Source organism: Syngnathus floridae, chromosome 3, assembly GCF_059516105.1.
Source record: "Syngnathus floridae isolate MCC-2025c chromosome 3, RoL_Sflo_1.0, whole genome shotgun sequence".
Classification (NCBI taxonomy): domain Eukaryota; kingdom Metazoa; phylum Chordata; class Actinopteri; order Syngnathiformes; family Syngnathidae; genus Syngnathus; species Syngnathus floridae.
Window position 1 is genome coordinate 20,377,175 of NC_142415.1, and position 15,193 is coordinate 20,392,367.

The 15,193-nt window shown below is 42.7% G+C and overlaps 3 protein-coding genes across 3 annotated transcripts; all 3 read left to right on the forward strand.

Annotated features, from left to right (window-relative positions):
• The first annotated feature begins 7 nt into the window (after window positions 1-7).
• On the forward strand, window positions 8-3,384 carry arl6 (ARF like GTPase 6). The gene is made up of 10 exons (XM_088370844.1): window positions 8-144; window positions 819-958; window positions 1,715-1,860; window positions 1,948-2,009; window positions 2,079-2,147; window positions 2,221-2,315; window positions 2,388-2,517; window positions 2,586-2,641; window positions 2,715-2,766; window positions 2,845-3,384. Exons 3-9 carry the CDS (start codon window positions 1,741-1,743, stop codon window positions 2,738-2,740), a joined length of 558 nt encoding a protein of 185 aa, XP_088226970.1. The 5' UTR covers window positions 8-144; window positions 819-958; window positions 1,715-1,740; the 3' UTR covers window positions 2,741-2,766; window positions 2,845-3,384.
• A 1,096-nt stretch (window positions 3,385-4,480) lies between these two features.
• Window positions 4,481-9,289, forward strand: LOC148401037 (high-affinity choline transporter 1-like). Its single transcript, XM_088370843.1, has 9 exons — window positions 4,481-4,609; window positions 4,900-5,125; window positions 5,513-5,626; window positions 6,359-6,514; window positions 6,593-6,741; window positions 6,813-6,956; window positions 7,053-7,206; window positions 7,489-7,706; window positions 7,767-9,289. The coding sequence occupies exons 2-9, from the start codon at window positions 4,942-4,944 to the stop codon at window positions 8,439-8,441; spliced, it is 1,794 nt and encodes a 597-aa protein (XP_088226969.1). The 5' UTR covers window positions 4,481-4,609; window positions 4,900-4,941; the 3' UTR covers window positions 8,442-9,289.
• Window positions 9,290-13,462: 4,173 nt separating this feature from the next.
• LOC148401038 (BTB/POZ domain-containing protein KCTD12-like) lies at window positions 13,463-14,973 on the forward strand. Its single transcript, XM_088371996.1, has one exon. It carries the CDS (start codon window positions 13,511-13,513, stop codon window positions 14,324-14,326), a length of 816 nt encoding a protein of 271 aa, XP_088228122.1. The 5' UTR covers window positions 13,463-13,510; the 3' UTR covers window positions 14,327-14,973.
• Window positions 14,974-15,193: the final 220 nt, after the last annotated feature.

The following is a 15,193-nucleotide window of genomic DNA, read 5'->3' on the forward strand; positions in this document are numbered from 1 at the left end:
TGATCTTGTTCACCTCAAACACTAGAAGGGACATTTCACGCATTGTGTCAGCGACAAAGGTATCCATGGATGCGCCCACAAGCACAAACACACAACCATTGTTCCTCTTAACTGACACGTTTTCTGGACATGAAGAATTGTCAGGTGAGTTTGTCAATTATGCGCTTATGTGGGGCATCGATGAAGGCCATGAAGATATAGATATGTTGGACACTTTTGGTGTCTCACTTTTGGGGAAAATTTCAGGATCCACCTAAAATGCACTATAACATTTAAATTTGATTGCACCTGTCCAAATGCATTTAAATTCTTACTACACAGCTTGCTCTTCTCTGAGGAGCTGACTGGCAATATTTACAAAAGCAACTTTTTTTCACCACTTTTTATTCCTTTCTGTGAGACCTCCAGTGACCTGCTGAAGAAATCGTGACACTCTAAGATCAGTGAGAACGTGGCAAAAATGTCAAAACTATGACAAGGATTGTTTAAAAGTAAAAGCCTAAAATCCTGAACTTTTTGTGACGTAATGGTATCAATTTTATTGATTATGATGTCATGTCATTGAGGGTTTAGTGAAAGCAACGTTTAAGGGATTTTAGTTACTTTGGCATGCGCTTTGCGTACGTTTGGGTCGAGCTCCGTATTGACTAGGAACTACAAAAAAACACACACACGTTTATCCAAAATCATGAAAGAGTTGTTGACATGTATTTACGAAGTCAAAGCACAAAACAATTACGTCACGCATACACTTCCCGAGATCAAGGTTTGCTGTGTAATGACTTGGGTGTGTAAAATCCCGTCTCCCCTGAATGCAGCATTAGTTAGGAGCGTATCCTGGGCACCATGGAAATGCGCTCGAGAAATGAATGAAAACAATGGACAGGACTCACCGGTGATGGAATAAACTCACCCAAACTGCAGTTCTGTGCACGACAAGAACACAGTTTAATCAAAGGTAAAGTTCAGCACTCAGAAACAAAGGCGTCTGTGTTTTAGTTGCAAGTTACATGGTAATACATGCTAACTAACGTTAGCGCAGCTAGCTCTGACGTGAGCTGTTTACGTGGCTTCAGATTTACGTTTCCAGTCGGATTTGGTAATCATTAGCTCCACATTTGACACTATTTTGTAAAGATCTTTTGCTAAAATATATAATCTGACCTGAAGTGTAAGATTATGCGTTACTATCAAGGGGTTAGCTCGGGCTAACATGTATGGTGACAGAGCAGAGAAGATTAACTAAATAGGACCGTGACTGTGAATTACGCTACAATCTCTTTAGTCGGTGTTATCGGCTAACGAGCTGATAAAACATCACATCTTATTGATGATCGCGGTGTTGGTGCGCTTTACATAACACGTGATCATTTTGGAATGGCACGATTGCTTGCTTGTTTAGTGTTAAAGTAGGGATAATGATGGACAGTTGCACAATGCAATTTTAAAATGACAAACAGCATACAACTTGAGTTGCGAGGTGTCATTTTAGTATTTACACAACGAGTCAGATAATTGTCAAAGTCAGCTTACGTCAAGACAGATGCAAACATCATGACTGTGTGGGTGTTTTAAGACCTCCAAGCAATCGGATTAAATGGATTCAAAAGTGCTGTGATTTTTCTTGGATCATTGTTGAGACGTCATAGTAGAAATAGTTCAGTATATCAAACGGAGTTCAATTCTCTGCAATGATCTCTTTTTTTAATCGAAGGGGGCAAGAGTGGATAGTTGCTGCCAATGGGGCTGTTTGACAAGTTGGCAGGATGGCTGGGCTTCAAGAAAGAAGTCAACGTGCTCTGCCTCGGCCTGGACAACAGCGGCAAAACCACCATCATCAACAAACTCAAACCGTCCAATGTAAGGCTGCAAATACATCCAAACTTGTCGACGATCCCCTCAACATTCAGGTTTTAATGTGTAACATTTGCCATATTTAACTGGCAGGCGCAGGCACAAGACATCGTCCCAACCATCGGTTTCAGCATCGAGAAGTTCAAGACGTCCAGGTAAGTTTTCATCGTGCTAACTTTGCAATGTGACTTGTTGAGTATTTCTTCTGACTTGTCTTTGGGTAGCCTTTCCTTCACAGTGTTTGACATGTCGGGCCAAGGCAGATACAGAAATTTGTGGGAGCACTACTACAAGTCAGTTGCTCACACAAACTGCAAATTTTTGGTCGTTGGCTTACTGATAATAATAATATAATGTGTCGGCCAGGGAGGGGCAGGCTGTCATTTTTGTCATCGACAGTGCGGATAAGCTAAGGATGGTTGTGGCCAAAGAAGAATTGGACACTTTATTAAATCATCCCGGTAAGTTCGTTGTGGAATTCTTTTAGTAACTTCCTGGTTACAGATGATATTTCCCTGTCCGTCTCCTCGTAGACATTAAACACAAGCGAATTCCCATCCTGTTCTTGGCGAACAAGATGGATGTCCGAGACGCTCTGTCTTCAGTCAAAGTCTCCCAGCTGCTGTGCTTGGACAATATCAAGGACAAACCTTGGCACATCTGGTACGATCAGATTTGCACTTGAAATCTTCCTTTGTGTTTGTAAACGTGTCGAAAAAAATCGATTTCAGCGCCACCGATGCGCTGAAAGGCGACGGCTTGCAGGAAGGGGTGGAGTGGTTACAAGGTAATCTAAGCGCTTCTGATAATGACTACATTGAATTTAAAAAGGGAGAATTGATCTGATTTGCTGTTTACAGATCAAATCAAATCCCTGAGAACATGAGAGGGGCGTGAAGCAGCTTTTGCAGGAGGAGGTAACATTTTGTTGACATCTGTGCTTTATGTAGAAATCTGATATTTGTCTCCTAATGCATGTTTTTTTTTTTTAGTTCTGGATTGTGTAAAACCAACCCTGGTGGTCCCTGGAGCCATCTAAAGAATTGTCTTTGACGTGTGTGTCTCTTTTCTATACACTTGCTGGTTTCTTTTGAATTGTACACAAGTTGCCATTTCACTTGTGAATGTCTTTTTAAACAGTACGTAGTTGACAATGTGCTGCAGAGAATGACAACAACGATGGTTTTGCAAACTCTACTTTGACAAGATCTCCGAAGTTCGTGTGCCGAACAAAGAGATGCACGTGGCAAAACCGTCGCGTCGTCATTTATTGCAGCGAATACATGTGCAGCTTCTTTTTAAATTTATAATGGTATTTTTTCTGGTTGTTGTTGTAACAGTCTGAGGCTTCATAGACAGCAAATTGTTTGTAAAATATCTTTTATATATAAATGAAAATGAAATAACACTCAGCACAATGTTAGGACAACGTAAGATCATCTCTTGAATATGTATCGTTTTAAGTCGTATGTTTTATTTCATTGTAAATGTTTTTAAAGAATAAAAAGCATTTTTCCCCCCCTTTTGGAAGATGGTGGTCTCTTCCCATGTCTCATTAATGAAGTTAATGTGTCCACGTATGTCTTGTCTCTGGCTCTTGCTCACCCTTCCATATCCAACAGCCCTGCCAGCAACAGCTGCTCATTAAATGGCCAGCTGGTGGATTCCAAACTCTTAAAAAGACTCTTTCAACACTTCCATCAATTATTTTAAGCTCCAAAATTACTCATATTTTCATATTTAAATGATACTGATAAGCGTTTTTCATGATCTACTTTCAGCGTTGTAATTATAACAATGTTCTCTGTCCATGGTGCTGAAAACATTCCAGAGCTTTGCCAGCAGGAGGCGCTGCTCGTGCAAAATATTTTTACCTCGTCGTATCTGTCTTTCAATTAGGCTTCCGAGCAGCAATATGGCTTGTGTTTGTATGCGTGTGGCTAGCGGGCAACCAGGAAGAATGTCACATGTGTCCTTCGAGCTCTGCCTGCTGCTCTCCAGAAGTCTTCCTAATTGGGAACCTGTCAGCTATCGTACATTACGCGCGGGGCGCAATTAGTTTTTAAAATTCTTCTCTTCCACAAATAAAACACTATTAACGGTGGATAATTTTTTACATATAAATTTCGTTACATTTTATGTATGCTCACATTAAATTGCAGGTGTACCTAATTAAAAGACCAAGTGAAAAAATAGCTCAAGAATTATTTCAAGGAAACCGAACTCTATATTTCGCAGTGTCCTTCGGTTGATGCGTCAAAGCTACCCCCAATCAGTCACACACACAAAAAAAAAACAAAAAAAAAAAACGCAGTGAGTCAGCTAATTGGGCTTATGAGCAGAATATGACGAAAATAAAAAATAAATGACCCAATAGGCCGAGATGCCCTCAATGGAGAATTTCGTCTTTTTGTCTCCAACAATGCACCAAGGACTCTCTGCAATTAAATTGACTTGTTTAAAGCTGCAGCCCAGATTCAAGATTGGAGCTGTACTTGAATCCAAGCACGTATGACGTCCCCCCCCCCCCCCCCCCCCCCCCCCCCCCGAATGAGTGAGTTGCTCATTGAGCGAGGTAGGACCGAGACGGTGGGTTCTTCTGACGTGTTTTACCAGTCCTCTGACGGCACCTACCCCCCCCTTAAAAGCCCACCGAGTCACCCAAGAGACCTCCGCCATTATCTCATTGGAGCGCTCCTTGCTTTTTGGAGCGAAGCCGTCCGAGAAGCAGCGCATGCCTCTAGAAACTTTTCAGGTACGTTTTAAAAGACCCAATACTTTCGTAGTTCTATCAGACAAACAGTTTGCTATTTGATTCTTTTCGTGTCTTCAAATTTGCGGTCATCTTTCGTGCGTAATTACGCAAATGACACTCTCAATTGTAATTGTTATTGTTTGCTGCGTATCTTATTTTTGAGTCGATTTATAAACTATTTTCTGTTTTGAACTACAAAATAATGCACCCAAGTTTTAAATAAATAAATCTGTGTTATAACACGTACGTTTTTAAGGATACTTTATTTGCGATGTGCGCTCCGCATGCAGGTCTCCATGCGTCGTTGTTCTTAGCGCAAGACCGGCGCCACCATGACCATCCACGTCGAGGGGCTTGTGGCTATCGCGCTCTTCTACCTCCTCATCCTCTTTGTGGGCATTTGGGCGGCATGGAAGAACAAACACTCCGGGGAGGCCGAAGGGACCGACCGCAGCGAAACCATCATGGTAGGAGGAAGAGATATTGGATTATTCGTCGGAGGATTTACTATGACTGGTAAGACACCTTGATTATACTTGGTAAGAAAATCGGAAATAAACAGTGAAGTTGCAATATATATAAATTCAAACTCTAAAAAGTTGATTGTATATTCTTGAGGAACGTTCTCTTTGACTCTTCACGGACACTTCATTCGTTCGCATACATGAAGTCCAATGAGTTTTCATACAATAAACAATCTTTTACAAAGATATTAATCTTTTTTATTTAAGTATTAATCTTTAAAGTTTGTTTTTTTTGCATCCACATTAAAAGGTACATTTGAAAAACAATCTGAGCGTTTGACCCAGTTTAATGCAGTGCTTCTAATTACAATAAATTTTTTTGATATGATAAATGACATGAAACAACTTTGAAGATTCAAGTTTCTTTTTGTATTTTCAGCAACGTGGGTTGGAGGAGGATACATTAATGGCACAGCTGAGTACGTTTATCTGCCAGATTATGGCTTGGCTTGGGCACAAGCCCCTTTTGGATATGCCCTCAGTCTTGTTGTAGGTGAGTCTGACCGACCACTGCATGCAAAAACATTTAGACAAAGCAAATGCTTTGCTTTTTGTGTCCAACCACACAGATGATAATTACTTACTTAATTTTAAAATGCATGATGTGAATTTACTCAAGTTTCTTTGGGGTGTTGTTTAAATGTGTGTGGTGTGAGCAATCGTGCCCTCACATATTTTGTCTCTGTATTTGATTTGTTACAGTGGGAGTCACCAAGTCCGGACTTGAGGACCGGACTTGGTGACCCCTGGTGTCCTCTAGTTCGGACTTGGTGACCCCTGTTGTACACACACTTATCACTTTAAATCTGTTTATATTTTGTATACAGTGATGCAGTGACTGACATCACTGGCTTGTTAGCTAGCCAACTCATTAAATACCAGCCATTTTCAGACCCTGTTTACTAAATAAATAAATAAATAAATAAATAAATAAATAAATAAATAAATAATTTGACCTGGGATTGAATTTTTAGATTTTTAAAAGACAAATATACTACATGATAATGAAAGACTATAATGTATTTTTCTTCCCACATCTATGACATCACACGGTAGTCAATTTTCCGACGAGAGCAAGTTGCACCACAATATAGCCATTTTTAGACATGACCTGACAAAGCATGACGTATTTCTAACCATTTATTTCTTCACTGAGTTCCTTTCTGCTAAATCTTGGTAAATGGTGTCCAAGCGTACGTGCAAACGTGAATTCTTTGTCTACCAGGAGGACTTTTTTTCGCCAAGCCCATGCGCTCAAGAGGTTACGTAACCATGTTGGACCCGTTCCAGCAGCTATACGGCAAACGCATGGGCGGCCTTCTCTTCATACCCGCATTAATGGGGGAGATCTTCTGGTCCGCCGCCATCTTGTCGGCTCTTGGTATGTTTATTGCTTTTGCAGCTCATAAACGCCGCGGTGGTATCTGCGTGACATCATCATCTACGTTTGTGCCCTCAGGCGCCACGCTCAGCGTCATCGTGGACATCAACATCAAAATGTCGGTAGTTATCTCGGCCCTCATCGCCATCTTTTACACGTTGGTGGGAGGACTTTACTCGGTGGCCTACACTGACGTGGTGCAGCTCTTCTGCATCTTTCTCGGCCTGGTAGGTCCTTTTCCAGGAAATGTGGAAAACCACGAGAATCCAGAACCTGTTATATTTTTTTACATCTGAAGTGGATCAGCGTGCCGTTCGCGCTGACCAACCCGGCCGTGTCAGACATCACGGTGACCGCAGTGGAGCACGTGTACCAGTCGCCGTGGAGAGGCAGCATCAACAAGAGTGACACCTGGGTCTGGATCGACAATTTTTGCCTCCTGGTATTGTCACCCTTGCTTGATTTTCCATCTCGTGGTGCTACTGTGATGTTGTGGTTATTCCAATCAAGTTCCATGTGCGTAATTTGACCAACCTAGATGCTTGGAGGAATCCCTTGGCAGGTCTATTTCCAACGAGTGCTCTCCGCTTCTTCTGCAACCTACGCACAAGTCCTGTCCTTCATCGCTGCGTTCGGATGCCTGGTCATGGCCGTTCCCTCCGTTCTTATTGGAGCGATCGGGGCCTCCACAGGTGTGTGTGCGCTTGAGTTCATGATTGGTGTGTGTCGGCCGCTCAGGGTGGGCCCGTGTTGCCTTTAGATCTGAGAGAGCTTGGGTAAATAGCAGCTGGTTGCACTCATTCATAATGTAGCAGCCATCCATTTTTAAATGTTAACTCATCAAGGGAACAAATTAGTGGATCGCTCTCCAGATTTCACATTATTTTCGTTCCCAATCAACAGTCAACATTTATTTTGAAAGAATTTTTTCGGGGGATTCTGTAATGGTATTTGTGTATTGTGACGGTCTTCAGACTGGAACCAAACAACATACGGCAGCATTCCTCCCAAAGAGAAAGAAGAAGCCGATATGATCCTCCCCATCGTTCTGCAGCACCTCTGCCCGCCGTTTGTGTCTTTTTTCGGCCTGGGCGCCGTGTCGGCCGCCGTCATGTCATCGGCTGACTCGTCCATCCTGTCAGCCAGCTCCATGTTTGCGAGGAACATCTACCAGCTGGCCTTCAGACAATCGGTCAGCGTGCGCCTCTCCTTAACGCTCAAACCCGTCCTAACCTCGGCTTTATCTCCGCAGGCGTCCGATCGAGAGATCGTGTGGGTCATGCGGATCACCATCTTTGTGTTCGGCGGTCTGGCCACGCTGATGGCCTTGGTCACGGGGACGGTTTACGGACTGTGGTACCTCAGCTCCGACTTGGTTTACGTCATCATCTTCCCGCAGCTCCTCAGCGTGCTCTTCGTGAAAGGCACCAACACGTACGGCTCGGTGGCGGCGTACGCCTTTGGCATGGTGCTGCGTATCGGCGGGGGGGAACCCTACCTGCAACTGCCCCCTTTTATTTATTACCCCGGATGGAGCATCGAGCAACGCAAGCACCACATCACCGGAGAAATGGAGGACGTGGTCATCCAAAAGTTTCCCTTCAAAACAGCATCTATGCTAGCGTCCTTCCTGGGTAACGTGGCCTTTTCCTACCTGGCCAAGTACCTGTTTGAAAGCGGCAAGCTGTCTCATAAATACGACTTTCTCGACGCCGTGGTGTCCAAGCACAGCGGCGAGATTATGGATAAAACCACGCTGGTGACCCGTGGCAACGACATCGGGCTGTCTGAGATGGCGCCCGTCAAACCGCGGCTGAGCGTGACCTTGGCGGCCGCCTTCACGCGCCGCGACACACTGCCGACAGATACCGTGGAGGAGGAAGAGGAGGAGTCAAGCCCCGACTACTCCCACCACGATGAAGAATGACAAGATCCAGACGTGTGGTTTTGGAAGACTGCGAAAAAACTGCTCCGGCTGTCCATCAAACTGAAGACAATACGCAAACAAGGACAATGAGGTACAACACCGACCGGTCGTAGCTGGCACACCGCAGCAATATATTCTCACAAAATTAATAACACTCCTTCAATCTTAACTTTCACAATTACATCTGACTTTAGGCGAAAGGCAGACGGCACCATTTGCGAGTCACTCAAAGTGCCCAGTCAAGCATTTAAAGTTACATTTATGAGCAGGAACTAAATGATCACATGACCCAAAACTGATTTTGTTACCTCTGATATAAAAAGACAAATGAGATCATGACTCAAGAGGCAACTCATCAGCACAGCTCAATAGAATTTAGAGAAGCAATAGTGGAAATAGTCAAGCATTGCGCTGGTTTTCTTTCAGAAGCCGATCAAGATCAAGGAGACTTTTATTCTGCTGCCTTAATGAAAATGATGAGTGTGCATTTCCACAGACCTCACAGGTCAAACAGCAGTGAAGAAAAAAAAAAAAAAGAGATTATGAATGTGAAAGCGAATCATCTTGTATCAAAAATGTAATTTGCCGTTTGTGTATTTATTTTATTGCAAGTGGAGTTGTCGCAGTCACTTATGAATTTTGGATCTGTAATGTGTGTGTTGTTCATGGCCATGTACAGATCTCTGTGACGTCTATGTTTGTATAAATATGGAGGAGGGGAAGGTGTAGAAATAACAAATTGCTGTTTAGCATTAATCATGTAAGAAGGAAGGATGCTATCTAAATGTTTATTTATTTTTTGATGTCATAGCAGATGTATCAATAAAAAAATTATGTAACATTATCATGTAAACAAATATAAAATCTACTTTGGAATACTAAATTGTTTTTATTAGGAATATTTTTCAATTGAATTTCATTTTTTTTTAAAGGATGGTACCCTGTCATGAACATTATTTTTCATGTTTGGAAATTTTGTATGACTTCTAGAAAATTTAACTCCATAGTACAAACCCTCAATTTCAATATTCTAATCAAACAACCCTATATAAATGTTTACATCTTCTTTAGGTACATATTTTATGGAAAAAAAATATATTTTGGGAGATATTATACACTGAAAAATCAGGTGTGTTGAATTTTTTCAATTTGAACTCTTTGTATGCCAGCAACGGGAACCTGCGTCAATGATATTAATGACGCAGGTTCCCGTCGACGAGCATTCTCGTCAACTTGTTTTTATTTTATTAATTGGTCAAGAAAATCATCTGAACCACCTGAGTAAAATTGAAGAATTTCCACACACCATTTTTTTCAGAGACATGTTAAGTCCATACTTTGTTTACAGCATCTTACATCACGGCCTTCTTTTGACGAGCCCTTCGGCCACTTTGACGAGAGACAGAGAGCATGTCTGAAAACGTGAGTGAAATTACAATCGCTTGGCTTGCGTCTTTGATGGACATCCACGGCCATAGAAAAGTCTTAAAATAGCTCTCCCTCCCCTCTTATTTACATTATCTTAAGTGCTGTGCTCTCGTCTTGGACTGGACAAGGAGCCACGTGGATTGGGCGGGGTTGCTGGTGGTCACTTGGAGGGGGACGGGGCGGGGGGGTGGAACCTGGCGCCTGTTGCCATCTTGTGCACCAATAGAATGCCGAGCGTGCCCCACCCATTCCCTGCACCTCCTCCTTTATCACAAGTGTCCTGTTTCGTGTCCTTGAGAACTAAGAGCAATCCCATAAAATGGTGGACGGGGGGGGGAGGGAGAACATCCCATCTTCATCGGTGCCTCAGCCAGCACTCTCCATAATTAACAATTATGAAGGGAAACCGCCGGTTGGCCCACTCAATCCATTTATTTTGTGCTTTACGTAGGATTCTGACGAAGAGAACGTTTGGACCTGCACCAAAAGAGTCATTCATTCATGCGCACTGGATATATTTAGAACGTCCTCGAGGATCTCGTTATTGGAGTCATGCGACGGAAGCAGATTTTGCTGTTAAAATTCTGCTGTTCAGCAATCAAACGTGCAAATTGGTCAAAGCCAATTGCCGATGAAGTTTGCAACGTACACCTGCCAGTTAGAATCAGACCTTTTCCCTTTTTAAGATCTTTGACTTCAGGTTGGATTTTCAAATTCCAATCCCTTTTGTATCTCAGTGAATTCCAGAGAACACTTGAACACGATGGATTGCTTGCTGGATCGAAGCATCCTCGATCTCATCTGCTGCTTCGCTATCAAGATGACTGATCCATCTTTACGTCCTTTTTTAACTCATGTCTCTAATTAAATTGCAAAGCCGGTGCTGGAAACAGAAGATAAGGCACGATTTTTATTTTTCCAAAGACACTGTTGAGTATATCGTGGTATGTCTTTTTGGTTCCCATCTATCTCTCCATCTCCTCCATTAGCCTCTCCAAGCTGCTGAGGAGAATCGTCAGCTAAATGAATGTAGCGGCCTCCATAATAAAATCAGCCAGGAGAACTTGATTAGCTGAGCGGACCCACAAGCACTCAGACTGGCAGGTAGACAGACTGGAGCTCGGCAGGCGGTGGAATTTCTGTCCAACCCATGAGGCAAAGTCGGAATCGGCTTCACGGAAGTTCAACAGACAAGATTACTAAATGTTTTGCCACAATATTTATTTATTTGTTTTAACTATGATGTAATGCTCCCCAGTTGTGCTTTGGTAATTTATCAGCGGAACGCAAATTACCTCACTAATATCGTATTTCCATTTCTTGCCATTGAATTTACAGCTGATATTTCTCCCAAATTTCCAACATGCAATCTAAAAGCATAGACTGTCATTTTGTGTGCTCCTCACTTCCTCACTGCTTTTATCGAAGCAGAAAGGATGGACATTGCTTTTTTTCCCTCTGCCCATAGAAATTCAGCGGGGAGAATAATACAGAGAGCACAATGGCCCGCCCATATTAGCCCCCGGGGACCGGGTCGCTTTGCTTTCAAATGGAGCACGATGGATGGGACCCATGTGAACCCTTCCCATTTGTGTGCACATGCAATGCAGTGGGGGAGGAAAATAGCACAGATTTACAATAAAGTGTTTTTAAAGAACACACCATCAGAGTAAATACATCAAATTTAGTTGTTTTTGAATTTCTATTTGACACTCCTGCAGCAAATAAAGAATAGAAAAGATGTCGTGATGGTCATCACACCTCTTAGCTCACCATGACGCACGATGGCCACCAACCACACCCTGTTTTGTGTGTGTGTGTGTTCTGTGTGTCTTTAGTATCATAATCAGCAGCCCAGCTGAATCTGAGCCAGAGGATCCATTAGGGCTGATTGAGGAGCACAAGGGTACAGACATTATCCTGAGAGAAGGTGACGATGACAACGCACACACACCATTTCTTTTAGTTCTTGGAGATGACACATTTTGAGGTGGAGCTTGCACAGTTAAAAATGGATTGGTCAATGACCAGTTATCATCATTTGTAAGCAGTGGTCACACATTTTGGAGGGATTCTGTGAAATTCTGCAAAAAATATGGAGCATGAATGGCAGAAAATTTTGATGCAATTGACCAAAAAACAACAACTAATAACGCACAGCAGGAAAAGAATTGAAACACAAGCAACAAGTTGTGAGATGAGATGGATCAGCGTGCTGGCAAACCAACTGAGGTTGCAGCACCGGCTTCTTTTAAAGGTTCTCCAATGATCAGTAAGCAGGTGTGGCGCCTCGGCCTCCAGATGTTGTGAATCGGGTCTGATCAGCTGGACCAAGAGGGCACGGCCAACAGTTAAAAAAAAAAAAAAAAATCATTCCAAAGATGATTTGAGTCTTTTGACATAATAAATGAAATTGAGATCCACATTCATGATTTTATATATTAAGCTAATTTGATGATTTTATCATATTACTAATTTAAAGATTATCTCAAGACATGATAGGAAACAACACAATTAATTTTTTTAGCAAATTTGTGTAGATTGTCTGAAAAGTAATAACTTTCGCTAAAATTCTCAAATAAACTTTGCAATGACTTTCTGATTTTTTATCTAGTTTTATATAGTCACATATTAAGACGTGCCAGCTGAGAAAAGAAGCAACACCGATGATGAGCAGGGCGTTTGTTGGAAATCTCGCACATATCTCTATTTCTGCCATTCTAGTTTTTCTAACCTTAATAATGTAATTGGCTCCCTACCGCCTTCATCCAATTATTCTCTGACAGACTGCAAGAAGTAAAAACTTGACCTTTAACGGAATTGAAACGCACACAATGGCCACATGCGTGCGCGCGTCTCTGCGCGCACGGGTGTTGGCCAATGGATCCATTTATCATTCATTCACGCTCAAGCAAATTGTTAATATCGACTTTTAGTTTGGCTTGATTTTTCTCGTACGATTTGTCTGTAGTTAATTATAAACAGTGATTATTAAATATTATTTTACAATACTGTACTCTGTACCTATGATGCACCTTCACAAAAATTCCACTAGATAGCAGTACAATACAATGATGATGACAGTATTGCTTTTATTTCCAAGAACGTGTAAAGAAACCATAATTAAAAGTCACACAATGTTTTCTCTTTTTAAACGAGTTGCATTATTGCCTTGACTTAACAATACTTGCTGTAAGATGTTCCAAAAGGGCTTAGATTTGGGATTGTTTATAATTTCATCATCATCATCATTATTATTAATTATTATTATTATTATTATTATTAACTTGATGAAAATATCTGAAAACCAGATTTGCGACGAAATAGTTAAGTACATGTTTTGAATCAGCGTCAAAAATACATGTACACATAAAGCAATCTGATTAAAATGCGCCGTTGACTATGTGTATTATTTATCCACATAGTTTTAAAGCCTACATTTTCCCCCCTCCAGAAAGTACACTATTTTTATTAGATGACATTGTGTTCTGTTGGGAAGGTTTAAGAGCGTCATTAAACGCTGCGCAAACTCCCACGGAAGAGTTAAAAGCAATGTTGCGCTCGCTTCTCCTCCCACACAGCCAAAGGCATATAAAACACAAAATTAGGAACACGACCCAACTATCTTCCCCTCCTTCACGATGGCAGATGCAGGGAGCCCCAGCTCAACTTTCCCCGACATCGTGGAGCTCAACGTGGGCGGTCAGGTCTACGTGACCAGGCTGGACACGCTCACAGCGGTGCCCGACTCCCTGCTTTGGGCCAAGTTCAGCCAAAGTTCCCCGAATGATCTTCCCAAAGACGGCAAAGGGCGCTTCTTTTTTGACCGAGATGGTTTTTTATTCCGCTACATTCTGGACTACTTGCGGGACTCGGAGCTCTTCCTGCCCGAGTTCTTCAAGGAGAAGAGGCGCCTGCAGAAGGAGGCAGACTACTTCCAGCTCCCGGAGCTGTCAAGGCGCCTGGCGGCCCCCAGCTCCCCCACGGAGGACGGCGGCGGCGGGGAGCCGGAGGAGGCTGAGCTCCCCAGCCCGGTCACCGGCTCCTCGTCGTCGGACAGAACCCTGCGCTCGCCGGGCTCCAGCTCCATCTCCAGCTGCAGCTCGGGCTACATCACGGTGGGCTACCGGGGCAGCTACACCATCGGCAGAGACATCCAGGCGGACGCCAAATTCCGCAGAGTGGCCCGCATCACCGTTTGCAGCAAGATCTGCCTCGCCAAAGAAGTGTTCGGGGACACGCTGAACGAGAGCCGCGACCCGGACCGAACCCCGGACAAGTACACGTCCAGGTACTACCTCAAGTACAACTTCTTGGAGCAAGCGTTCGATCGGCTGGCCGAGGCCGGCTTCCACATGGTGGCTTGCAACTCCACGGGGACCTGCTCGTACGGCAGCAGCGACCCGGGGGAGGACAAACTGTGGACGAGCTACACTGAGTACGTTTTCAGTCGGTGAACTTTGATGGCTGTGACTTTTTTTTTTCCTGCAGCTTTTCTTCTCGTTGATGTTTTTTTGTGGTGTACACTTTGTCCGCCACGTTTGGATTTATTGTGTTCTGCCGATGAGGTTCAAAAGAGGGGTCACCAAGCATTTGAAAACTTTTTTCCTGCTACTTCTTGGGTAGTGAAAAATGCAAAGGGCTCCAAGTTTGAAATATTTGCTCTTATATACATTTAGCTATGGTATGATATTGAGATATTTATCCACATGCAACACTTAATATACATACATAACTCAATTGTTGATTAATTCTTCCCATCGCTGGTAGTTATTTTTAGAAGAGGCCCACATGTGTGGTCCTTGGGGGCCATCCCACTGGCACCATGTTGGTGACCCCCACTACAGAGCAAGTACAGGATGTGAATCATGAGATGTAAATGTGATGTTTGGGGTTTCCATTTAACACATATTATTATATAAAATGGTTTTGTAAATAATTTTCAATCTTTTGTGTAGCTGAAACATTAAAAAAAACTTAATCATCAAACTCAAGACTGCCAGTTGAATTGTCTGATTGTGATTTTACAATAAAAAGCCCAAATAGGCGGTGATATCTTTAATCTGTACATATGTAACAATTTTAAATAAAAATGTGACATGGCTGAACGACTCTTGATTCACTGTTACGATTTGGAAAAATGGCATCCAAGTCCATGTCCGGTAGTTGACACCACCATCAATTAACATAACTGACCTCGATTCAATTGGTCGTGAAAACAAGTTGTTCTCTGTGCTCTTAATGAAATCCACGTGTGTGACAATTTATTGCACCATTTTGCAATCTCAGCCACAAAATGGAACTGAACCTTTCGCCATCAGATG